The 26,446-nt window shown below is 41.7% G+C and overlaps 2 protein-coding genes across 3 annotated transcripts in view; both read right to left on the reverse strand.

Annotated features, from left to right (window-relative positions):
- Positions 1–1,030: 1,030 nt before the first annotated feature.
- On the reverse strand, positions 1,031–3,021 carry rxfp3.3a1 (relaxin family peptide receptor 3.3a1). Its single transcript, XM_086024994.1, has one exon. The coding sequence runs from the start codon at positions 2,984–2,986 to the stop codon at positions 1,997–1,999; it is 990 nt and encodes a 329-aa protein (XP_085881120.1). The 5' UTR covers positions 2,987–3,021; the 3' UTR covers positions 1,031–1,996.
- Positions 3,022–9,791: 6,770 nt separating this feature from the next.
- The window catches only part of LOC147150390 (E3 SUMO-protein ligase PIAS1-like), a 58,673-nt gene continuing 42,018 nt past the window's right edge, over positions 9,792–26,446 (reverse strand). The window contains exons 3-13 of one of the 2 annotated variants that reach the window (XM_086024993.1): positions 25,259–25,343; positions 25,018–25,156; positions 24,766–24,900; positions 22,327–22,432; positions 21,608–21,681; positions 21,187–21,347; positions 20,544–20,680; positions 18,849–19,095; positions 17,435–17,574; positions 14,832–14,872; positions 9,792–14,340 (exon numbers count right to left, since the gene is read on the reverse strand). In XM_086024993.1, coding sequence (XP_085881119.1) covers positions 14,032–14,340; positions 14,832–14,872; positions 17,435–17,574; positions 18,849–19,095; positions 20,544–20,680; positions 21,187–21,347; positions 21,608–21,681; positions 22,327–22,432; positions 24,766–24,900; positions 25,018–25,156; positions 25,259–25,343 — 1,574 coding nt within the window. In that variant the 3' untranslated portion in view covers positions 9,792–14,031. The remainder of the gene's footprint in view (positions 14,341–14,831; positions 14,873–17,434; positions 17,575–18,848; positions 19,096–20,543; positions 20,681–21,186; positions 21,348–21,607; positions 21,682–22,326; positions 22,433–24,765; positions 24,901–25,017; positions 25,157–25,258; positions 25,344–26,446) is intronic. The other variant, XM_086024992.1, reaches the window with a different exon arrangement.

Raw genomic sequence — 26,446 nt, forward strand, 5'->3', positions numbered from 1 at the left:
TTATCTTCTGTTTGGTACTCCTGACAATAAGAACGAGTAATATGAGTTGGTGGTTGGTACACAAAACTAATTCCACAAAATTCCTCGAAGGATGAAACTTCAAACAGAACCCAGGTTCTGTGGGGTGAAGGTCTGCCTCGTCCGGTTGGGTTGAGATGGAGCGACAGTAGAGGGACAGAGACACCGCAAGCGGATTTGACATTGAACAGCTAAATTTGACTAACGCAAATTAACTTCGTAGATGTCATCAAAGACTTTCTGACACGTTGTAATCATTTAATCACATTTTGAATGGTTGGAATTGCCATTCAAGATATCTAAAGTGTGAATGCAGTGAGTACAGTCGATGCAGACTTCTGATAGTGGATTACAGATATCTTCAAGTGAGTATGTGACTCCATTTTAAGGTAGCTAAAATGTCATTTTGACGAGCCATAATTTACTTAAAAGTGCAAACAACATAATTTTGCATTTCGTTACAACTTAATTGAACATATCTGAAAAGGTGCATCTGGAATTCAGGTGAATCAATATCTTGAACTGGAATTATGGTGAGTCAAAATGACTATGTAGGTATCTTAAACTGGAGCTGTAGCAGCATAAAATTTAAAACAAACTAGCAATTAATTTTTTTTTTTTTCATTTTTTGTATATTGGATTATAACTTCATTCAATTAAAAAGGTTAATAGTGTGCATCAAGCAATATTAAACAACTGCAAATTATTGACCATGATGTATTTTCACTGTTCAGTGTGAGGTAATTGAATTAATCATTTGCAATATTCCTAGTAAATATATTGGTCTGTACACATCATGTGCTGAATTTACTCAATTTTATTTTGTCAAGTGGTTGCACATAATAAACTGCTCTGTATCCAGACACATTTTTAAAGTTGATGTATAGTCTTCTTAAAAATCTGTCTGGATTCAGATTTGTTTTTTTGCGTGCAACTACTCTATGAAATTAAATGAAGTTAATGATGCACAGCATTTTTTTCAGTGCACGAGTCATCCACTCCATGTGCCAAATTACTCTAATGTCTATTTCATGCACTGAAAAAAAATACTGTGCATCATTTACTCTGTTTTCTTTCAGTGGTTGCATGAAAAAAAACTGAATCCAGATAGATTTTTTTAAGCAGACTATACATCAACTTTACAAATGTGCCTGGATACAGAACTTTTTATTTTGTGCAACCACTTGACAAAATAAAATTTATTAAATTCAGCACACCATTTTTTTTCAGTGTACACTGAAAACAAGTGTCGCAAGATGAGTGGCTGAATAACATGAACTGTACTAATTCCCCAAGAATGGCCGAAAATATATAACATTTAAGGACATTTAAAAAAGTCCTATTGTAGAACAAATGTCATGAAGAAGTGGTCACTACAGCCATGGTTTCATTTTGTGATGAAAAAAAAGGCAACGTGACAAGCTGGAATGTGGCCACACAAATGGCTTGAGCCGAGATACAAATATAACCTCGTCCATTTGTCCATTAAAAAATCAATGTGGCGCTTGTGCACATCGTTTGACCCCGCTCAATATAGAGAGGAGTGTACGACGGATAATGTCAGGGGGCTTCACCAATAACACCTTGCCCAGCAAAAACTGCGAGGACATAAGCAAATCAAGGTCAGATGCTTTTTACCAGGCCATTTTCCCGATCTAAAGACGTCGCTGAGTCCACATAAGCGTAAAACTACACTGAAAAAAACTGTTGAAATTACACCGTTTTATTTAATCAAGCACGAAATAAAATCTGGTTCCAGATAAAATTTTTGAAGTAGACTACCTGTACATCCGCTTGAAAATCTGGATCCAGATGATTCTATGTCGTGCATCCACTTGATGAAATAAAATTGAATGAATTCAACACACCATTTTTTTTTCAATTTAGTCCCTCACAACAGTTTGCTAAAACAATCACAAATGTGTGATAAACATGTCCGAGCCGTGCGTAAATACGCACCGTCCCAAAGCTACACAAGCTAAACGTCTGACGTGGGTCCCCCGTGGATGAGAAGCCTGAGCTTGGTCCTGAAGTCGGGCCTCATGAGGCAGTAGATGACGGGGTTGAGGCAGCTGTTGGCGTGGGCCAAGCACACGGTGAGCGGGAACACGTACGTGTGCGCCACATAATAGCTCCTGTCCCAGTTGGCCACGTTCAGTTTGACCAGAACGCTCCACAGCGTGACGGCGTGGTTGGGCATCCAGCAGAGGAAGAAGGAGAGCACGACCATAGTGACGGACTTGGTGACTTGCGATCTTCTTTTGGGGTTGCTCGTCTTCATGCTCCTGATGCGAATTACGCGCAAAAGCTTGATGTAGCTGACGGACACCACGGAAATGGGCACCACGAAGCCGACGAGGATCTTGTGGATTTGGTACACGGCGAGCCAGTCCTGTCCGCCGGGGAACTTGAGCAAACACAGGTTTTCTCCGCTCACGTGACTCACGGTGGAGAAAATCGACGTGGGTAAAGTGGCCACGGTGGCGAGGATCCAAATGGCGGCGCAGGTCCACTTGTCGGAACGGGGCCTCTGCGCGTCCGTGCGCTTGAGAGCCGACCTGAGCGACAAGTATCTGGTGACGCTCATGGCCGTGAGGAAGAAAACGCTGGCGTACATGTTCATCACCGTGACGGACAGCACCACTTTGCACATGGCGCCTCCGAAGGGCCAGCTGAAGTCCAACGCCGTATCCACAGCCCAGAAGGGCAGCGTCAGCACGAACTGCAGGTCCGTCAGCGCCAAGTTGAGCACGAAAAAGTTCATCCGAGACGTCTTGCGCTCGTGTTTGGTCCCCAGGAGGAAGAAGACCAGAAGGTTGCCCACGAGACCCGCGGCGCACACCAAGGAATACACCGAGCAGATGAAGACTCTGAGAACGGGACTTTCGTCCGCGAAGACATCGATGTCGTCCAGGTTAAGAAAAGTGGAGCTGTTGGACCAAACGGTGAAGTTGTCGATTTCGTTCATGGCTCGACGGCTCGCGGCTCCACCGCACGCATGAGCTGCTCTCGACTCCCCAGCCTTTATCCCTCACATCGCCCCCCACCCCCCACCCCCCCCAAACATCATCATCGCGGCTCTTTTCTCTGAACTGAATGTCCAGCACGCAAAAAAAATACAAACAAACAAAAGAAAAAACTAACCACCAACATGTTTTTGTTTAAGATTGTTAATAAAGAAACAAATAGGTAACATCTAAGAGAATGCAAATCAGTAAACTGGTTTTATAAAGCATGGTTATTAAACCCACGAATCACTCAAAAAAATACTGCAGCTCCAAGACCCACCAAAATGACCAACATTAAAATACAGTAGCGTAGTAGGTCAAAGTGTTCAGGCACGACCCAGGACATGCTGGAGAAACTGTCTCCCGGCTCGCCTGGGATCCCCCCCGGAAGAGTTGGAAGAAGTGGCTGGAGAGAGGGAAGTCTGCATGGGCTTCCCTGCTCAAGCTACAACCGTCCCAACCCTGGACGGATGGTCAAACTCGTGTTAAGTTACTATCAGCACACACATGCCGCCGTTTAAAGGGTCCACGATTAACCCCAAATAAAATTCGAAACCTATAGGTTTTCCAGGCTTCTTTTTAATTGTTAACAAAGAGCTAAGGGTTTCAGTTTTGCGTCATCAGTAGGTGAATGAGGTACAGTGTGAAGCGCTTTGAGTACGGAAGGCAGAAAAGCGCTGTACAAGTGACAACCCATTTACCATTTTGACATCACGCTGACTGCTATTTGGAACTGTGCATAATTCCGTCCATCTTGACAAAGGTCCCAGTTTCATTTGAAGAAAGTGAGTCCCAAAAGCACAATGTTGCCACCACCATGCATCACTGTACGTATGGTGTTCTTTTGCTGATGAGCAGTGTTGTGTTTAAGCCTTTTGGAATTATGACCCAAAAGTTCAATTTATGGACCACAAGGCATTTTCCCCACACAGCTTTGGGATATTTCAAGCGCTGTCACATGTTGAACAGCCAGTTCTTACCAGAAATTTCTGCAGCTCCTTCAATGTTGCTCGTAGCCTCCCTGACCAGTTTTTCTTCTTGTCTTTTCATTCATTTTGGAGAGACGTCCAGTTATCAGTAATATTGCTGTAGTGCCATATTTTCTCCATTTCCTGATGATTGCATGCATTCACTGTTTTCCATGATATATTTCATGCCTTGGAAATTATTTTGCACTCTTCTCCTGAATAATACCTTTGAACAATGAGATTGTTGCGCAAGCTGTCTGTGGGCCAGGACTTTTGCGGTAAGAGGTGACAACAAAAATGCCAGAATAAGCCTGTTAGAACTGCTTAATTTATGCGGGCTTAATCAGGGACACTTAATATCGGCAGCAGGTGCATGCTGACTCCAATTTAACATGAGTTTGAATGTGCACACATTATCTCAGTTGTTCATTTTTACTTCCTGTTTGTTTTTTCATTTTAGTTGAACATATTATAGGTCACATTAACGCTGGTCTATTTTTTTTTTAACAGGGGCCCGTAGACTTTCTGTAATCCATCACGGACTGAGGGATTTTGACCCAGCTCAAAAATAACCCAAAATGGGTAAAATATTTTACAACCCAGCATTTGGGTATTTTTGATTTTTACTGTAGGTGCTCGCCAGCATAACCGGTATATATTATAATATTAACAATAATAATGGCAATACTACTAATAACAATACATCATGTTTAAATAAATAAACTTTTCTGGACACTGCTGGTTTTGTTGTGTTGTTGCCGCTGGTCTTGCAAACTGCTAATTATGCTTTGTTGCCACCCAGACTTCAGTACGGAGGTGGAATTTAGTCAAGTTTACTCAACCTAACTTTATTTCAAGCACTTTAGGGTCCAGAAGTGGTATTTGGACAATTAGTTGATAACCAAACAAGATGGGACTGACGTGCATACGCCATCATTAATTCAAGAGGCTTCACAAAGATATTTGGGAAATGCAGACATTTGATGTAGGCTGCTTCCATTTTCATGGACCCTGTAGTAATTGGACACTTGACTCAGAATATTTTAAAGATCATGTGTGGGCAAAATATGGATTGAGGGCCACATACGGCACTAAGCTAAACTAGCCGGTCGAGCATTTACACTACAAAAAGTCCAGTGATATATTGCATTGTTTGCAGCCCCGCCCCACAGATTGGTTAATTACTTACTCTTTTTTTAAAATTACTGTTTATCTTTATCTCATTCGGTAATTGGTTGAATATTAGTGAAATAAACATGTTTTATTTCTTTCAACAGTTGTTTCATTACAATTTCCTCATGAATAATATTAAAAATGAGAACATATTTTCATAAAGTTTTGTTCATTTTACATTTTTTTGTATTCATTTAGTTTGTGTACATTTATCTATTTAAATAATTGGTTTCTTCATTTATTCCACAAAATATGGAATAAAACCCCCAATTCCAATTAAGGACGTTTATAACATAAATTAAAAACAATGATTTACAAATCATTTTCAATCCTTTTGAAATTTAATGTTAAATTCTGTATTTTTTTTTTTTTTTTTTCAGATATTCACTCATTTTGAATTTGCTACCTGCAATACACTCCAGAAAAGGTGGGACACAGGCATGTTGACAACTCACCTTTCCTTTTAACAACACCTTTTAACAAGCATTTGGGAACTAAGGACAGCAATTGTTCAAGCTTTCGATACCATTCTTGCTTGCTGTACAACTTCAGTTGAGAAAATAGACGATTACATAGAGTGAAAAAAAAAATGCGCTTCAGACTATGCTTAGTCCGACTATTGTTTTAATTTCCCCATCTGTCGTTTATCGCCTACAAAATGGCCGTCTGTGATCGGCGGACCAGGCGGGACATTGCTCATCCACTGTGAGAGGAATGACAGCCTACAGCCACAGGGAGCGCCACTATCACGGAGACCCCCGGCCTAGATTAACCGGAGTAGACCCTACACATTATGCAGAGGGCACCCAGTCACCCGGGCCTAAGGAGCCCCCAGGAGGGCGCCCCCCCCTGGGAAGGCCAGCCACACACCCTAGCGCAGAGGCCCCCCATAAGGAAACAATGGAGCTAAAAGCTAACAACAACTAATCTAAAAGACAAAACAAAAAAAAAGAAGCTATAAGAACCAAAAACAGTGAAATTAGATAAAAATAGTCCTAAATCAAAAGAGAAAGAGAAATTATTCAAAAGCCAAACTAAAAAGGTATGTTTTGAGCCTTCCTTTAAAAATATCAACAGTCTCTGTGGACCTGACATCCTCTGGCAGGCTATTCCATAGCTGTGGACCACAATGGCTGAATGCAGCCTCACCGCGCATTTTGGGTCTCACCCTTGGAATAATTAAAAGGCCGGTGCCGAGAGCGGGTATGAAAGCAAATCAGGTAAATAAGATGGCCCATGACTGTTAAGACATTTAAAAACTAATAAAAACACCTTAAAATCGATCCTGAAACACATGGGGAGCCAATGCAGGGATTTTAAAACGTGCTCCTGCGCTCTGGTCCTCGTCAGCAGCCGTGCAGCTGAATTCTGGAGTAATTGTAAGGTGGAAATACTCTTTTTGAGGAGGCCAGAGAGCAGGGCATTACAAACGACATGTTGTAGTTTTGGTAAATGTTTCTCTCTCTGACCCTCAGGGCCAATAACTAATACCTCAGTTTTGTCCTGATTGAGCTGTAGGAAATGATCTGCCATTCATGACTTAATATCTAAAATACAGTTTAAAAGGGTATCAATAGGTCCTGTGTCATCGGGAGACACGGCACAGTACAGCTGTATGTATGTCATCAGCGTAGTTGTGGAAGCTTCCCCATGGGGAAGCATATAAAGATTAAAATTATTGGGCCTAAAATTGAACCTCGGGGAACCCCACATTTAATTTCATGGGTTTTGGAGGAACAAGTATCCATACTTACAAAGAAACATCCGTTTGTGAGATATAAAACCAGTTAAAAGCAGTTCCAAAGATGCCCAACAGGTTTTTAAGTCGATTTAATAACATTTGGTGATCTACTGTATCAAAAGCAGCGCTTAGATGCAGTAGCACCAAGACTGTGGATTTTGTCACGTCTGCAATGCACCTGATATCCTTTAAATTCCTTAAAAGCGCTGTCTCTCTACTACGGTTCATCCTAAAAACAGATTGATATTCCTCCAAAATATTATTTTTATTGAAAAAATGATTTAACTGGAGAAAAAACAGTTTTTGTAAAATCTTACTGAAAGAGGAAGTCAAACTAAACATATTTTTTTTCAAGAATCGGTTCAATGCTAGCCCACTAGTTGAAACAAGTCATTCTGATAAATATTGCATTTGTGGAATAAGAGGTAATCCACCTATTTTTAGCCATCTCCGGGGGCGGCCATTTTGTCACTTCTGTTGACTGAAAATGACATCTGCTGAGGGCCCAGGTAACGACCAATCACGGCTCAGCTTTAGAAAACAGGTCAGCCGATACATACATTAAAATCGCCGGTTATTAGAATTCTGTTTTAGTGGAATATAAAATGGATAAGAATTATGGAAACTATCTAATAAAATAAGTGGAGTGATGGGGAGGTCTATAAACAGTAATGCAGGGAATAGGGGGACTGCTAAAAACAAAAGCATGGTGTTCAAAAGATAAATACCTTTTCAAAATGATCTCCTTTGAGATAAGAGTATTTCAAAAAATTGACGCAGTCCCGCCTCCTCTTTTACCATCCCTGAAAGAAATTAAAAAGTTAAAATTCGGTGGGAAAGCCAGAGCTGGGCATTTTATTAAAAATTGAGTGTCCGTTATTTGTCATTCGTCTGCAGCGTGGGTACCCTCCCGTCGTCCGTCATTCGCCTTTTTTTCCAGGGGGAAAAATAGTATCCATCTATAGGCCGGTCCGCTCTAATTTTAAACAGTCGTCTATAATGTTTCACTACTCCCCCCCATTCATTTAGGGAAGAATGTACTACTGTACTGCATGTAGGATTATTGTGGGTTGAAATTCAACTTTATGTGTAGGACTCTATGTGATGAATCAGCTCATCAGAAAGATAAGAAGGAGTCTGATAACGATACTGATCATTTGAATCAGGTGTGTTGTAGCAGGGAGAGATGGAAGACATGAGGACCCGAGTTTGACACCTGTGGCCTAAACAAACGTGAATCAGAATGATGTGAACAGAAAAGTATGGGAAAGGAAAGGAATAGTTCATGGTCCAAAAGCATAAAACATCATGAGGCAAGCATGGAAGTGCCGTAACAATTTTGATCTCACTTTTACAAATGGTGGCTGTATTTACTGTATGTGATGGCCAAATACATCCGAGCCCGTGTAAATGGAATGGTAGCTAAAATGGCTGGAACTGCAATGGAAAATGCTTGTAGGCCAAACCGTCAGAAAGGTGGGAGGGAAATACAAACGCAGCGAATTAGCAGAATGCACTTTTAATACATCTAAACTTTTCTACATAAACAGTTAACATTCAAGAAGTAAACAATTTATTCCAATGCATGTAATAAATATTTTCTTCCACTTGGTACGGATTTGTACAAACTGACAAGAGTTTACTGTAGTCTACACAGTCCTTCTTTAAAAGCCTCATGTGGTTTTGAAGTTGGAGCCACGAAGCCAAACCTGTGCATGTTTTAAGGCAGTGAGTGCGGGTGTTGACTATTACAGCTGGACGACACTCTTTATTAGCCACAGTCCTTTCTTCGCTAATTAGCTACGGCTCCCATTCGCTTAAAAAATATATAAATTACTTTCTTCGCGCAGCTCTGAATCGACACAAAAAGCATACAAACGGACATCAAACACGTTTGGATCCGAATATTCGGGATTCCGTACAGGCAGAATATACACATTGAATTTTCCCTTTTGACCATTGGGACACATTGCGAGCGTTTTTGAAGCGGGGCCTCATTTCATCCGCTGGATTTAGAGCAGGCTGGGCCCCGCATGCTCACCCTGACCTCATAGGGTGCAGCACATACAGGAAGATGATGGACAAACCGCAGCTTGCACGTGTGCAGACGTGCTGGCTGGCGTGTGCTTATCCATCCCAGCATGCTGTCTGCTGTCCTCTCACACAAGACGGTCATTGTGAAGGAGAGAGAGAAATACAGTAGCTTAATATCTGTAATACTGAACCACAAGGGCGGCGCTGTAGACAACGGGAACATTCGATTCGAAGATGACTTTTTGTCCATCCATCCATCTAAGGCGGGGCACTTGAGCAGAAACACAATCAACACGGCCTGCAACGCCCCCTACACCAAAATATTGTATAGTCTGATACACAGCCCAAAGCGCTGAATTCATTCCGACATTTAATTACGAGTGTCCCGTCAACTTGAATTTGATCTTCTTCAACGCTTTTAACCCTTACGTCCAACTAACTGTTCAACGTTTTGTTACATTCACGCTCTAAGGTTTGGTGAAGCTCAAATCATTAATAAATGCTTGTCATGAAATGTTCTTTTTGCACATTATGTGAATTATGAATTGATCCATAGAATTAACTTCGAATGACTTAAAGTGGAAGTCAACGCAAACATATTTTTTTCAAGAATATGTTCTATGCAAAAGCCCACTAGTTGAAACAGGGCATTGTGATAAATATTGCGTTTGTGGAATAAGTGTTAATCCACTCGTTTTTAGCCATCTCTGGGGGCGGCCATTTTGTCCTCTGTCGACTGAAAATGACATCACAACTGCTCGCAACGACCAATCGCGGCCTGGATTCAGAAAACAGGTCAGTCGTGATTGGTCGTTGTGAGCAGTTGTGATGTCATTTTAAGTCGACAGAAGACAAAATGGCCGCCCTCAGAGATGGCTAAAAACAAGTGTGTTTTGCTGCTTAACTTATATTCCACAAACGCAAAATGAATCAGAATGCCGTGTTTCAACTGGTGGGTTTGCTGGGAACATATTCTTGAAAAAAATCTGTTTGTGTTGACTTCCACTTTAAGGACAGGAAGACATCCTACATCCATTAAGTCATGACGACTTTTGGGATTCTTACTCCATTAAAGCTCTCAAGGAAATGAATGAACATGTTTTGCTAATAACTTAACTGCACCTTTGTCATTGGCTCGAAAGAACACTTCTGTCAAAGCAGGTTAAATACAAAATCGAACAAAACAGATCCGGAATGATGGTGACTCACACATTCGCCCACAATAATGACTTTGTGAAAAATAAAATACACATAGCAATAATACTAAATAAATAAAACACGGCACAACACAGGAAAAAAAAACATGAGAGCTTACTCCCAAAATTGATTGAGTGTGTTTGATAGACTGAGTTGGTTCTTGTGAAACTCCCAAAAGTCACTATTACACTTCCGGGGAAAACCTGCTCATCGGGGAGAAGGCAAAGTGAATCGTTTCTTCAAAAAGCTCTTCTATGGACTTGAAGCAAAGCTGAACCGGGAAACATCTCTAAAGGCCATCCTTGCTTGGTTCATTCACATTAGCACAAAAAATGCTGACTAATGGCTACGACTTCATTCGGACTGTTCAACGGTGGCCAAGAGTGAAAGAAAAGTGGGTCACCTGGCTACACGCCAAAAGCTGGCGCTTGTTGTCTGGGACGCAGACGTTTGGGAGTCCAAGACAGAAGTTTCAAGACATGCAGGTGAAAAGGGACGGGGAGCTTGACGGTGTCAGAGGCCAATGTGAGCAAATGACCGCAACGTGTCCAACACCCAAAAATGTAACAATGTCATGCTCTACATTCATGAGGAAAACTGCCTGGTATTGTCAGTTCAAGGGTCACCCGGTGAAGACGTTTCATCTTCACACGTTTGACTCGCTTGCAGGCTTCCCGGTTCTATACGTGCAGTGCACAGTGGACCCTTTGAACGACTTCAACTTAAAAATGTCATAAAAATGGTCTTAAAGTTACACATTTGTGCAAATGGCTTGCAACCAGTCCATGGCGTACCCCGTTGCTCGTCCAAAGTCGGCAAGGATGCAGCTCACCTGCGGTCCTCACGCTGATAAGCCGTAATGAAAATGGATGGATGGAAGTCACAAATTTCAAGTTTTAATTCAAGGATGGGCATAGAAACCAATTGCTGGATTAACTGATGGCTGACAATACTGATTATTGTGTGGAATTGTTTGTTGATAAAGTAAGTTTTGGGAAAAAGGAGTCAAAATGCAGATGTGTTAGTTGGCTGCAGAGGCACTGTTGATTCAGTTACAACTAGTTTGTCTCCAGAAGACAAAAAGCCTAACGCGGGGATGGGCAACTCACAGTCCACGGGCCACAGTCTGAGTGGACCCTTGAGAAGTCTCTCTCACACACACACACACACTGGGTGTTCTACTGCCCTATACTACATGAGTAGGCCTGATTATTTTGGGCAGATTTGGAATGATTGATTTGAATGGTCATTTTATGCAAAAAAGCACTTGGAACCAAAAAATACAATGTGGTATTTTGTTGTTTGCTTCAAAGCCGATAGTGGATCTTTCATACATGCATTGTGTTGCCCATCCCTGGCCTAACATGAGTTTAGGCCTACATCCAGGCAGCATTCATCCACTCAGGAGTTCAGCACATTCAGGGGAAAGTTCATGCAATCCCTTGATTGTAAACGTACACACGAGTGCATAATGAACAGAGGAAATTTACCCAGGTTGGCAATTCATTATCTCTCCATTACCGAGTTTCCATTTGCTTGAATGGCTGTCATTGGACTGCGTGCCTGTTGACAGGCAACAGTTATATGTGGCGTGTACGTTTAATGAGGTTTAGTCACACAATTGACTGTATTAAAAAAAAAAAACGTTGCCCTTTTTTTTTTCATTGTTTACAAAGCATTTCACGGTTAAAAAAAATAGAGACGTTGAATGCCACTTTTTTCAAACAGATAACAGTACAAGTATTCACTCTTGAGTACTCACCGATACCAAGCACCGATACCACTAGTACTTGTGATACATACAATTTCAATTAACCCATTAAGGCCGGCAGCGCATAACCACGTTTCTACCCTTAAAGCCGGGAGAACATTTACATCATTTCCTTTTTTAAATCCAATTCTCGGTCTCTTAGCCAATGAAATGCATCATAATGTACAAGTGACGGTGTGGTGACCCCTCGGAGGTTGTCGTAGATTTTTTTTCGACCATAATGCGGACGCGCAGGCGATCGCGGGACCTCTGAAATAAGTAAGGGCAGTGATATAGACAAGCGCGCTTGTGAACTTTGAACCAGTCAAACGTGATATATGGTTAAGATATATGTGTGTAGACAATGACGGTATCGACGTCTTTGTAACAGAATAGATGATGGTAATTACAACTCGATTTTTAAACATTAAAAATAGTGCTTCTCTTGCATTGACACTTTTTTACATCTTCAATTGAAACAGTAAATAAAAATAAACTCGGGTCTGTGTGAAAGCCACATGACTAAGGTCTCAAATTCTTTTGGAATTATGTTTCCATCTGCTACATGGGCTGAGATATCAATTATTTTGTAGGTGTTGAATTTCTGGGAGAACCTCAGGTTTTAAAGTGTAATTCCAAAGATGACCTCAGGTTTTGGGGAGCTGTTGAGCCAGGCGCTTTAGTCCTGAATGGGTTAAAACAATGACAGATAATTGTGAACAAAGACCTTTCTGTATTTCTGACACACATGATGATTCGCACATATGTCAAACAACCGCAGTGTAGCACCAACTACTGGCAAGGAAGACTTATTCCATGCCAGATTTTTCTTTTTTGTCTTAAATAGCAGTGGCTGGTATTAGTATCCTTCACAAGAACTCAATATTTTGAAATAAAGTCGGTATTGGCCAAACATCAATGCCTGGTGTCGGTACTCGACCATCCCTATTAAAAATGGTGGTGAAAAGTATTTTAGGGCAAGTCAAAATAATATAGAAATATTTCATACAACATGGTAATTTTCCTCATAGTCCAATGCCCATCCCTAAAAGAACAGCTTTCAAGCTCCAAGGGTCCACTGTACTCCAAAAGTCAAGCTAACCCTCCACCTAAGTTTTTGTCAACTCCTCCAAAATGTTTCAATGGAGAGACCGTTGTTTTCAAAACCAGGAGACATATCAAGACATTGTTTTTTGACTCAGGAAACACCTTCGTCCCTAACATGCAGTGACACATTCTCACCAACAGGTAGTAGCTGAAACTCAAGTCCGCCACGGAACGACTCCTCAAGATGGGCTGCGGTTCGACTTTCAACTGTATCGTTCATTTATTCTCAATGGCAATGGCAAGCAAGAACGTCTCAAAGGATGCGGTTCAAGTGTCCAAAGAAAGACACATGAGGACTCACTTTTTGAGTGCTCTAACTGCACTCTGATCATCGTCATGGTACCTTATTTTTGGCATTAGCAAAAAAAAAAAAAAAAAAAAAAAGTTTCCTTCCATCTCATGATTTAGATATATAAATAGTGTAAAGCTCTAAAAACAGTCTAAATGCTGTATGCCGATGGAGTCTTCAAAAGGAGTGAAAATGCTAAAACAGCCGCTCCGCCTGCACACTGCTTGTAAAGGAGTGCCTATTGTGAAAAAGCAGTATTAATAAGCATGAGGGGGACATGATTGCGGGGGATTTAAGGGGGACAGATGCAGTGAGGACTTTGACACAACAAGGCAGGAGCCACACATGATGTATGAACTACAAAGTATAACGTGGTCAAAAACAGCAGTTGAAGCAGCTCACTAGCCTGGATTGACCATACAAAAGTAAAAGGAGAAAATAGATTTTGTTCTCTGTACACGGTGCGTCTCCTTGTGTTCTTAAAAAATAAAATAAGATAAAACAAAAGAGCTGTCCTCTTTTGAGTTTTTGCTGTTTGTGCCGGGTGGGGAGCAGTCAAGCGAGCCACTGAAAAAGTCAATGCGCTCCGCTGACCTTCACGACTTTGAGCCAACATCGCCGTCAAGTCCTCCCGGTGCTCCTCTTACACTCCGACTCCACGAGGAGTCGAAAGATTCTAGTCTAGTTTGTGAGTCACTTCTCTACCCTGCAGTTCAATTCATCGTTGGATCCGGCCTGACCCTTTGTCAGTCCAACGATATAACGTCGGGAATTCCTCCGTAAATAGCTGCCACCGCCGCTTCTGGGCCGCCCCGGCCGGCCAGCACCCCGCCATGCGAGTGCGAGGATAAGGAGTGAGCGTCCCGCAGGCCGCCGGACGACACCAAGCTGCTGCTGCTGCTGCTGCTGCTGGAGCCGCCGGCCCCGTTGGTGGGCGGCGTCAGTAAAGATGTCGAGGAGCCGGAGGCGCTGTAGGGCAGGAAGCGGTTGAGCAGAAGCTCGTGGTCTTCCGAGGCGGAGGCGGCCGCTGCCGCCGCCATCACCATGTTGTAATGCTGGCAGAGAAGATGTGACACTCGGTCAGTCGATTCGATTATTTTAAATGGGTAAAAAAATGAAACATGTTGACTGACATGAAATACTATACTGTGAAACATTTTTCAGCCATATCGCCTAGCCTTACTAAGAACATTATGATTAAAAAGTGTTTATGTAATCTTTATATTGACCAGTTTATTTGACTTTTTCATAGTTGCGTTGACCTCTTATCAAAGATTAAATAGTATATGTTAAAATGAAATAATCTAAATTCACCCTTTATTCTTTGAGGACTTTTGAATAATAATAATATAATAATACACAGCGGTCAGCGGCAGACTGTAATCACATTGTTTAGTTCCAGCGATCGCTTTGAGAGTAAATGGAAATAGTGACTTTTCAAAGTTTGAATAATGGCTTTCACAATATAATATAACGTCTCGAGCACCGAGTATGACAAACAATCCCCCTCACACCCCCGCCATTGTGATGTAGTCTTGACACATACCTGATGATTGTCACCTTGCAGGAAAGAGAAGAAGTTCAAATCTGCAAATTGAGTAGGAGAGAGTTTGGTAAGGCACACGTACCGACCAACAATTGGGTCAAATTTGATTTGATTGGCAGATATCGCTGATTGACTATCCTGTGGTGTGAGGCGTGTTGAGTATTTTTTCATCAGAATCAAAATAGTCGGAGCCGAGAATTGCAGTTATTAGACCAGTTCAACACCGAGTTTGGCTGTGACGGACTCGGTGATCGCGCCATGAAATCGAACAATAGCTCATTAGGAAGCGACCGGGGAACTTGCTTTGTTGCGTTGCTGAGAAAATGGTTGCGTTGAGTGTCTGTATAACTCTACATTATGGAAAGGTGTTTGTAACTGTGATGTAGTTACCAGCAGAGGTGGGCATTTTACAAAATTTTGCTGGCGCGTCATTCATCATCCGTCAGCGGCCAGGGAACCCGTCCGTCATTCGTCAGTCTGTCATTTTTCGTGGCGAACTGAATTCTAATCAGTTAGTCCGTCAGAAGTCCGTTGGTCCGTCAGTCGGTCCCTACCAAAAACGTCAGAAAAAACGGGCGTCCGATCTGACGGACGCGGTTTGTGACAATTTGTGACGGATGAAAACACACTTTCATCATTCGTCAGTCCGTCATTTTTAAAAGTTGTTCCATTATTCGTCAATCAGTAGCAAACCGGGCGTCCATCAGTCCGTCACTGACTGTCAGTTTGACAGAATGCCCACCTCTGGTTACCAGTAGTGGTAATTTCGTTAAAGGCAACTAGATGAAAATATTTTTGTCAACGCAGATTTTTCACCAGACAAAAAAAAAGACTATACGAGACTAAAACCTCCATTATTAAACAGTAAGTGGGACTAAACCAGTATGCATTTTTGTGGACTAAAAAAGACGAGTCAAAAATGTAGTTCGTGAAATAAAAAATGGGCTAAAATCTATGGAACTTTTAGTTGACGAGCAAAGACGAGACGAAAATTAATATATGATTTATTGGCGTCAATTATCGCTCTCTCGACCAAGTTCTCGTGCGATTCACAGCAAAATAACGCTAGATCAGTTGGTAGTGATTGTGTTGCCGGTCACGGGAAAATAACCATGCGTAAAAGTCAAGCATTTGCACTGGCCTCGAGAGAAAAAGAAGACGTTATATATGGACACATTTCCACTATATTGAAGTGGAGGAAAAAAACGGCATGCTTGATTTTGGTGGAAGGGATTTCGGCACAAGAACATAGCAAAACTGAAAAGACACATCGCAGTTCACCACAAACCCGCTCCGGAGTCGCATGCGGCTCTTTCTAACTTATGTTGCGGCTTTGTGTGGCTTGGGAAAATAAGTGTCCGATTGAAGTGCATGTTATTTGTCTCAAAAATGTGCATCATGTTTTCTTAGTAAGTCAAAGTTTTTGGCCACTTTCATATGTGGTCCTAGATTGGATACCTATGGGAATTTTTTTTGCAATGCCACCGCAGTCTGAACCTCCAGGTCGCATACATCCGACATTAACGTCAGGAGCCCAGAAAGCGCTCCGCACGGGTTAGTGCTGACAGTGACTGCAGTTGTATGAGTAACAGTATTGACTTTAATTTAATCTCACTTAAAACATGAAGCATAACGTGGACATTTATGGTGATAGTAGTAATTAAGCCACCGGCTCGATCGGCCAATTTTTTACGCACGGTTATGACGTGACGTCAATTTTAGTGACGTCTCCATGAAATGAGATCGAAAAAGCCTCGCCTCATCATTTGATCCAAATCCTGTATTTCTACCTCCGACCGAATCGCTCCACTGTCGAAATGCCCCGACACGCTGCACCACATTTACTTCCGTAAACACAACGTCGTGAGTGATGTCGACTGTCTCTTCTTCTGCGAATGTGGGTCACTTCAGGGGCGCAATTATGCTCACACTAGAAAAGAGACCGAGATTGCATTTATAATGTACTGCAATATGGACGCTTACCCACAAAAAAAAAAAAATCTTAAAAAAACAGCATCTTACAGTCCTGCGTAAAGATGAAAATGACTTCCCATCCCTGATTTGACGCTGCATGTCCCATTAACCAGGTCAAATAAATATGCAGGCAGTTATTTTGCAAATATTTATTTTCATTGTTCAGTGAAGTACTGCTCTTTTTTCTATTGTACTTTTAAATTCAGGCATTTTTGTTTGCTAGATTAATAATGTAAGTTCATCTTTTTAATTCAATTGAAAGAGACCTTCAACGCTATGCTTAAATGCTTGACTTAACAGCTACCATACTTTCTTCCGTTGTTTTTACTTTTTCTTCATCTTTGCGGCAGTCCAAATGCCCTGCGGCGTTTTGCCTCTCACTCGTTTGTGATTGGTGTGTTGTGTCATCTCGAGTATGTCACACACTACAAAAGTAGTAAACGCAGTGATTTTTTTTCTTGGTCATGTGTGAGCTCTCAAATTTAAAAAAAAAGATGTTCAAAATCTTGATACGTGTAACCCAATTTGCACAAACATTCGAAATGCAAGGACCAAGTGGTCCGAGAAAGGCTTGTTTTTTTACCGCTGTGTTCAACATTTTGAACTGAACTTGATCTTGTTGGCAATACCTGGAAGGTCATTGGTGGTGTGGTAGTAGGGTCTATAGTCCTGGATCAGTGGCGGGACAGGAGGCATGTAGCCAGTGTCCACAGCTGGCATGCTGGGAGCGCGACTCACCGGGGAGGCCTGGTGGTGCAGGTTCAACACCCTGATGGCAGACACATTTGGCATCATATTGGATGTTTCATAGCAGTGAAGTCAAAGTGTTCTTGCACTTCCACTCAGCCAAAAACACAAACCTGTGAAAAATGTCATGACCTGAACAAATCTTTGGATGCAACGCAATTATAGCTTTGCTTTGATGCAATTCTATAAGAACACCGTGTATTTTTTATGATGGATACAAATGTTCCTAGTGCATTTTTGTGAGAATCCACACGATGCGGTTTTAAAAAACTCACAAACACGCCCATATACATCCATCCATCCATTCATTATCTATACCGCTTGTCCTCACAAGGGTCGCGGGGCGCGCTGGAGCCTATCCCAGCAGTCTTTGGGCAGTAGGCGGGGGACACTCTGAATTGGTTGCCAGCCAATCGCAGGGCAAACAGAGACAAACAAACATCCACACTCACAATCACACCTAGGGGAAATTTAGAGAGTCCAATCAACTTACCATGCATGTTGTTGGAATGTGGGAGGAAACCGGAGTACCCGGTGAAAACCCACGCAGGCACGGGGAGAACATGCAAACTCCACACAGGAATGCTGGGGTGGGGATCGAACCCACGACCTCTGCACTGTGAGGCGGACGTGCTAACCAGTCGACCACCCATATACATATACACATATATATATATATATATACATATATATATACATATACATATATATATATACATATACATATATACATATACATATATATATACACACATATATATATATATATATATACATATATATACACACACACACATATATATATATATTCCAAGATAAACATCGTTTCCAAGCTTCGTAAAAAAAAATTGCTTGAAAAATACGATTACTCGTGATCAATTACGGAGAATTTGAGCGATTGATTAGTTTAAAAAATTCGATCACTTGATAGCACTAATATATAAATACTGTCAGTACCAAACCAAGTTAGTTTGATCCAGATGTGTTCCTGACTGTAGCTGTACAGTAAACTGCAAACTACTAAGTGACAGTTCTTCATGTCTGTTTCTTCAGGAAAAGTCTCTAGTAAGCATTCTACCTGTCACAAGGGATTTCAAGTACAAATGTTATGCACTCAAGCTTTTATGTGGCTGTTCAAGCAAAATGGTAAAAACCTATTCATGCATTCAAGTGAACACCTCCTGAATCATTTAATATCTACACGCTTCACTTCCCATGTGAGCCTTTTCCGCATTTGATGATTTCTAAGCTATGAGAGCGGACAAAATCTCAACCGTTGCTCCATGTCTGACTGACCCTTTGTTGAGGATGGGCGGCGATGTCGGGGAAATGGAGGGACAGGACCGTTTGGCGGGAGGAGGCAACGGTGGTAGAGGCGGCGGCGGAAGCGGCGGTGGAGTGTCCTGCTCTTCGTCTTCTGAGGAGCTGTCTAATGTCAAGTCGATCACCGCCATTTTCTTGCTGTTGCTGCTGTCGCTGCTGCTGTTGTGGTGGGCTGACAAGGAACTCTGCTGATCTGAGCTCGCAGACGTCGGACACATGCCTGAAGAGCGGCATTGACAGTAGAGTTGTCAAAATTAATTGATTCATCAACAGTTAATCAATCATCACAATAATCAACAACTATTTTGATATCACTCATTTAAAACCATTGTTTATCTTTTTAAAATTGTCCTCATATGGTGGTATCAGGCTCCCAAAAGTAAGCCTTCTCAGATTTATGTAGTTCTTCATGAAAGAAGGCATCTGCTTTTACTTCGGAGAACAACGATCAACAAGTTTTCCCATTTTCTGACATGTTGCGGACCAAACCAATTAAGTGAGTCCTAATAAAATTCAGGGAAAAATAATTGTCCGTTTAATCAACACAAAACTCATTATTTGCAGTTATTGTATGAAGAACCTGTAGTTGACGTAAACCTGAAGCGCAGAAGTGTAGTCCTTTGCATTAGTCACTACGTAAGAAGTAGCTCTCAGTTTCAAAAACGCTGGTGAGGACATCACTCCCACGCTTCTGATTATGCTTGCTTAGCTCGTTTGTTAGTTTTTTTAAGCATTAAACAATAGCAAAAAAATGTGCTAAATAATGTTTTATCAGATTAGTCCATGGAATAAATAACTGAATAATCAATTCCAAAAATAATCTATAGCGACAGGCCAAATTGACAAATTTGTATTGTGGCTTGTTTTTGTTTGATCGGTTGTTAAACTAAGACACAAAACTCAACAGATCAACCAAAAAGAGAGCTACAGAGAGATACAGAACAAACCTGACCCTGAGTTGCGAATTTACACAAATGACTGATGCGCCCCAGTTTAAACCATAAATGCACCACAAACTAAGGTGCAAAAATACTTGAATAGTAATTTCAAATGCTTACAAGCATTATTGTACCCCTCAACTCTGCTGCCAGATTGTGATTGGGTGAGCCAGTTTGGCCGTGGGAGCGGAGTGTGTGTGTGAACGTGTGTGCAGGCAGAACCTCCGCCTACACACAGGTTTGGTAGAGCAGACAACTCGTTTCATGGTTTTTTTCTGGCACCTTTATGGCTGACAGTAATTGTTTATTGTCTCAATTAAAGATATGCTACAATGCAATAAATAACACAGAAGACAGTATTTTGCCATAAAAATCAAAACAAATAATAACTCAGACCTTTCTTTCACATTACAGAAAACCTTAATTAACCATGAATACCAGACAAAAGCCCCCCACCGCCCCCCCCCCCAAAAAAAAAATACATAATCGGGTAATTGGCGAATTTGCAAATGCCGAGCTGCGAATATGCGGCGGTCCACTGTAAACAAACATTCAATATGCTTTTACAAACACTATGTGCTTCCTTAGTTAGTTGTATCCTTACCGATGATGATACAAAGAGAGAATATTCTGTTCTTCCGGGACCACTTCTTTAATGACTTCATTACAAGCTCTTTTCATTGGCTGCTTACTACCCTACCCCCCTTTCAGGGGCCCCTTCATTTCTTACCATTCAGGCTGCTGTTTGAAGCAGCATAGGAGACTTCCTGCAACTCCTTTTTTGTCCTCATGGGGGCCCAGTTCCCATCTTCCTTGAATTGGATCTCATCACAATCCATACAGCTGTTCAGGATCTCCACAAAAAGCCTGAGTGATTTAACAGTGAGAACAACATCACCCGAGAGAAGAATATCAGATAGTCAAAGTAAAGCATTGCACCTAAACTGTCAAACACAGCTGGATTAACACGGCGACGACTGTATTTTGGACTCGGGGTAAGCATACCCTAACACCCTGGTCTAGCTAGGGTTTAAATAATTATGATGATGCGGTTTCAGATGGACAAGACAGCCACAAGTCAGTGCGAGTGTTCACTTCCACATGAAAAAGAAGAACAGAACATTGCACAGGCTTTGATATTTCTTAGCATCGGACAAGTTGTGCTGGGATGAGCAAATTTAAAGAAAAATAAAAGGTGCTTAACAAATATTACTTCAACATACTACTGTAAAGCATTTTCTAGGAATCACAACTTTTCCTGGATAATTAAAGCTTATCATCTAACATGTACACAAACAAAACAGATCCATCCATTTAAACACACTTTGCATTACTCCCCGACGGGGTCAGAAGACAGAAGTAGGGCAATTTACCCGTCGATGATGAGGAGTTCATAAGGGGCCTTCTTGTCACAGACAGGACAAACCCAAGTGGGCTTCTTCTCGTTCATTTGAATATACAGTGTGGCGTCAAAGCACTGCAGGTGGGAGCATGTCAGCGCCCGGCATGGAATCGTCAGCCGCATCTTTCCGAGCTGCAAAGGGTGCATGAAGATGTCGTGAGGCAATAAAGAGGTCACTCGCGCAGCGGGGGCAAAAGGTACTATGCATATGGGTGCCATGAATGGCAAAAACACATCAAGCATATAAAAAAGGCGCACACTAGGGGTCGGTATGTAGAAAAAAAATATGGCAGGTAATGGAATGGATGGCATGCCGTACTTTTGTTTTGGTAATGCGTCTTAATGCTACAGAATATCGGTCGATTGCCTTTAAATGAAGGAAGCATGCTTACCGGGCAGAGCAAAGACACACGAAGGCTAGTTGTGGCTATTTCACTGTCTGGGTCTGCTGTTAGCTTCTCTTTGACTGTAGGCAAATGGGAAATATGAAAATGAAAATAAAAAAACACATCAATAAGATTAGTCTGAATGTACGACGTTTAATCTCGCATGCGTTTTGCAGACTACAGTCCATTAACTTGAGAAAGACATATGTGCACCTGTCAACATGTATTTTGGCCTCTTCATGAGCAAACTGATCCAGATGTCTGCTTTGGCATATGTTAAATTGGATTTACATTAGGACTACATGGAATAGCTCGATGTTTGTGTCTTAACCATTCTTGAGCTGTGTGTTTTGGGTGTTTATCCTTATGAAGGACCAGTGACCTCACACATCAAGCTTTCTCACACCGGGCAGCATATTTCTCTGCAGAATGTCTTGATAGACTTGAGCTCATCATGGGCTACACAGATTCACGACACCCCCACGTTGGATGTCGCCAAAACTGAACCTCCGTCATGTTTCACAGTAGGCATTTATGAACAAATCTGCGAGCTTCGAGGAGACTTTCTATTGTCGTTAGTATGAAAACTCAAAGCTAAAAATTGAAATACTAACAGTAGAAGCTTGTCACTGGAAACTGACAGAGAATAGATACTGGTTCAAACTGGTTCACCATAAATGGACCTGTGCATTCCCTAAACACAAAGAGATTTGGAGGGTTCTTACTGAGTGCTCTGGAGTGGTCTGGATTCCTTATGCCTTTAGCCCGAAGCCTCTGTAAAAGCACTGTGGATGACTGTTGTTTCACTAAGTACACTGCCATAGAGAAATTCTGTGGAGGTGAAAAAACATGGAATTATATTAGTTTTTCTTTTCAGTGGACCAACAACGGGATAAATAAAGGGGTACTAAATGGACACCTGCTTGTCTAAAACTACGTTCACGCTGCAGCTCAATTACAATTTTTTTTGCCTATGGATGACACATCCGATTTTTTTTCATGCAGAGTGAACAGTGCAATTCCATTTTTTTTTTTCAATCCGACCTGCACCTCTTTCATATGTGAATATAAATCAGATATGTATGCGATGCATCTGCAGTATGAACGTTCAGCCACACACATCTGACGTATACGTCATCAAAAGCCCAATATTTCATCCGCGAGGGCGGGGGAGACAGACTACTGACATCGTCCATGAATCTGCAAAGTTGTTTTGGGTAACAGTTGTTAATTTCATTGAATCACACTTGAAACATGAAGCATAACATGGATATTTGTGGTGATGGTAGTAATTCAGTCACGGAGATGCTTCATTTATTACACGCGGCAATGACATGACGTCATCTTTACTAGTTGTTTCCATTAAATCAGCAGATCGAGGAGCGTCGCCTCATATTCCCAAATTATATGTGCCTCCCCCCGGCTCGCTACTCTGTCGATATGAGACGATACAAAGATGAGCCCCTGCCATATTTACTTCCGTAAATGTCACCCAACTTTGTGCTTTGTGCACGTGCGCGTCACATGAGAAGTTGCATTTGTTTTTGTAATATGAATGGGTACATAACAAGATCGGCTTTAGCAATAAACCCAAATTGGGCATCATGTGCTGCATTGTGAACGTAGCCCAGGGGTGTCCAAACTTGGTCCTCAAGGGCCGCTGTCCTGCCTGCTTTCAGGCTTCTTCACAGCTTGCTGATGACCCGATCATTGAATCAGGTGTGTTGCAGGAGGAACATATCTAAAACAGGCAGGACAGTGGCCCTCGAGGACATGCCTGACGTAGCCTAAACCACTTTTGAGCTTGCTTATTAACCCATTAAGGCCGGGAGCGCATTACCGCGTTTCTACCACTAGAGACGGGATCACTGTTGTGTCTTTCTACCTTTAAAGCCGGGAGAGCGTAAACGCCATTTTCTTTTTAATCCAATTCTCTGTCTCTTAGCCAATGAAATGCATCAGAATATCGTGAGCACTCAAGAGATGCCCGGAATTTTTTTTAGCATAGTGGCAGACGCGCAGACAATCACGGGAGCTTGTAATAAGTGATGGCAGTGATATAGACGACACGCTGGCGGACTTTAAAGCCGTGGAACCATCCAAATGTGATGTATGTTTCAGATATAAGTTTGTAGACAATGACAATTCCAACATCTTTGTAAGAGAATGCAGCATGGTAATTACCACTCGATTTTGTAAATTAAAAATAGTGCTTCACTTGCACTGACACTTTATTTTTACATCTTCGATTGAAACAGTAAAGATGAATAAACTCCGTCCGTTCCGTTCCGTCCCCGGGACGGAATACATATCCGATAAATACGGCTATCGGTGAGAAAAAAAAAATTCAGCCGTCTCTGGCCTCATTTTGTGCCTCTAATTTGATTTATAAGAAACAACTGCTCCTGACAAAAATACAATCAATCAGAGACAGACAATGTAACTTACAAGGTGTCAATCATTTGTCGCACACTGGCAGGCATAATCATTATGGAAACAGCTTCACAGCCTTGCTCTGACCTTGCTACCACAGAAAAACACCTTATTCATAGTTAAGTGTTACTTTAACACTAAATGTTGTTTATCAATTTTAAGGTGTTTTTTTTGGAGGGGGGGCGGAGACAATGCTAGGCAGGATGGGCATCTTGGACGAGGTAAATCCAACAAAAGACAGCTTTTATGCGGTTGCTGCAAAATTATTGAAGCAATAAATATCTTCAGTCATATGTTTGTTTGCCTTCCACTAACACTTCCCATTCCACCACTTTAACTTCAAAGTTAATTTGCCCTTGCTGTGCACTCCCAAATTTCCATCCATCCACCCATCCATTATCCAAACCGCTTATCCTCACAAGGGTCACGGGGGCGCTGGAGCCGTCCTATCCCAGCCGTCTTCGGGCAGTAGGCAGGGTACACCCTGAACTGGTTGCCACCCAATCGCAGGGCACACACAGACAAATTTACCATGATGAAAATCATCAGAGCAAGTGCAAAACCCTCTTTTTAATACACGTGTCAGTTCTCCATCACTTTTTTGAAACGATCGCAATCTTAGAAAATGTGGCGCAACGTGGCCGCCGCCAACGCGAACAAGTCTGTTCGAGGGAACACATTTTCATGCCCGCTATTTGGAATCTTAGTAAATCCGGCCCTTCGTCTCTCACCCTTCCGATCTCAGCAGCCCAGGACACCACAATGGCATTAGGGACTGTAGTGGACAATCTGACCAGTGAGGTAATGTTGATGGGTCGGCTGGGCCGCTTCGGCTCAACACCGTTTTTGGTTGGAGGAAGATAACCCTGCGACATTGTATGGGGAAAAAAAAAACCATGTTAAGATTACAAGTACTGTATTAAAATACAATCCAAAACACAGTATTTGACTGCCTCTATTGACAGTATGTCAGATTTTCTCACCGGCAGGTTACATGGCTTGCCGTTTACTTTCACACACAAACTAGGTGGAAAATGATCTTCCTGAGGACAGCTTGTCTCTGACAGGCAAAACCGCAATTGGACTTGAACTGAGAAATCACATTTTGTCCCCGAGATGTCCCTTAAAGAAAAAAAAAACTAGCTATAAGCCATACAGCTTGATGAATAATTAAGACATCATTCACAGTTTGGCTTGGACAAAATGGAGTTTCGCTCATCTTACATTGAACTGCTGATCTGCTGGACTTGCTGTGGCGTTAATGCAAAGGCAAAACATGTCTCCTGGAATCTCTGGCTGTTGTCTGAAGCTGCAGACGGACAAGAAAAGATAAGGAAAGAAATTATACACAACTCCCAATAATTTGAGCCACAAGCGCAGTTTTGTAAACCAATAATGCCTGTCAACAGCAGGATTAAGTCTTTTAAAATCAAGAACTGAGGGACTGAGGGACTGACACACAAACACATTCCTGGTTCAGTTATAGTAAGTATATAGATAATATATCCTTATTTATAAAAATTGTATTTTGAAGCGAAATGTAGCAATTGTTACATTTTTAAGTGGGCATGCAAATTAATCACAAGACTGAGCAATTCTAATGACTGTGGTCTTTCATCCTTTGGGTTGTGAATGTGACATGGAAGAAGAATGCAAGAAATGATTATCAGGAATTATCGTATGGCTCAAAATAAATCGGTGGAACTGATGAAGACACTGCTCAAAATGCATTGCACGTGACGCAGTTGAACATCTACTTAAGATAATAACATCGGTCGTGGTCATCAGGTATTCAGAGTATTTCTTTTCCGTGGTAATTACCACCCACACGATAGAGGATCTTTATGGCATATTATACATTCATTGTCACGTGTCTTTACTTTATCCATTTTGGGGACTGTCTGTGCCACAGAACAAAATGACATGTGATGTGCTTTCAGACTTTTCCTCTTTGGGCAACTGAAGCTAAAAATAGGTCTCGATCACTCTATCTCGATCACACTCTCTCTCACTCAGTCCTTGCTTGCTTTTTCTCACTCTCGCCCCCACCCCACCCTTTCATTGCACTAGAAGTCACTCTCGCTGCAAAACTGGATTTCTTCTCATGTTGCAGTGTGGCTAAAAGAGATATGAAAAAGGTGACAACCCCATCCATTTTTAATCTACAACCATGCAACTGCCACTTTTTAAACATGCACATTTGCTGCAAAAACAGGACAAGAAATCAAGAAAGAAGACACAACTCTGAATGTAGATCAAAGTCAAAATACTCCCATACGTTAAATAATGTAATTTTTTGTTATGCCCATATTTTCTTAGTCGTCTTTGAAAAGCCTAACCCTTATCTGATACATTCGGAAAGCTCACGTGATTGTGTTTTGATGACACAATCAAAACAAAAGGCTTGTGGCT

Source organism: Filicampus tigris, chromosome 3, assembly GCF_054856515.1.
Source record: "Filicampus tigris isolate MCC_2025a chromosome 3, RoL_Ftig_1.0, whole genome shotgun sequence".
Taxonomy (NCBI): domain Eukaryota; kingdom Metazoa; phylum Chordata; class Actinopteri; order Syngnathiformes; family Syngnathidae; genus Filicampus; species Filicampus tigris.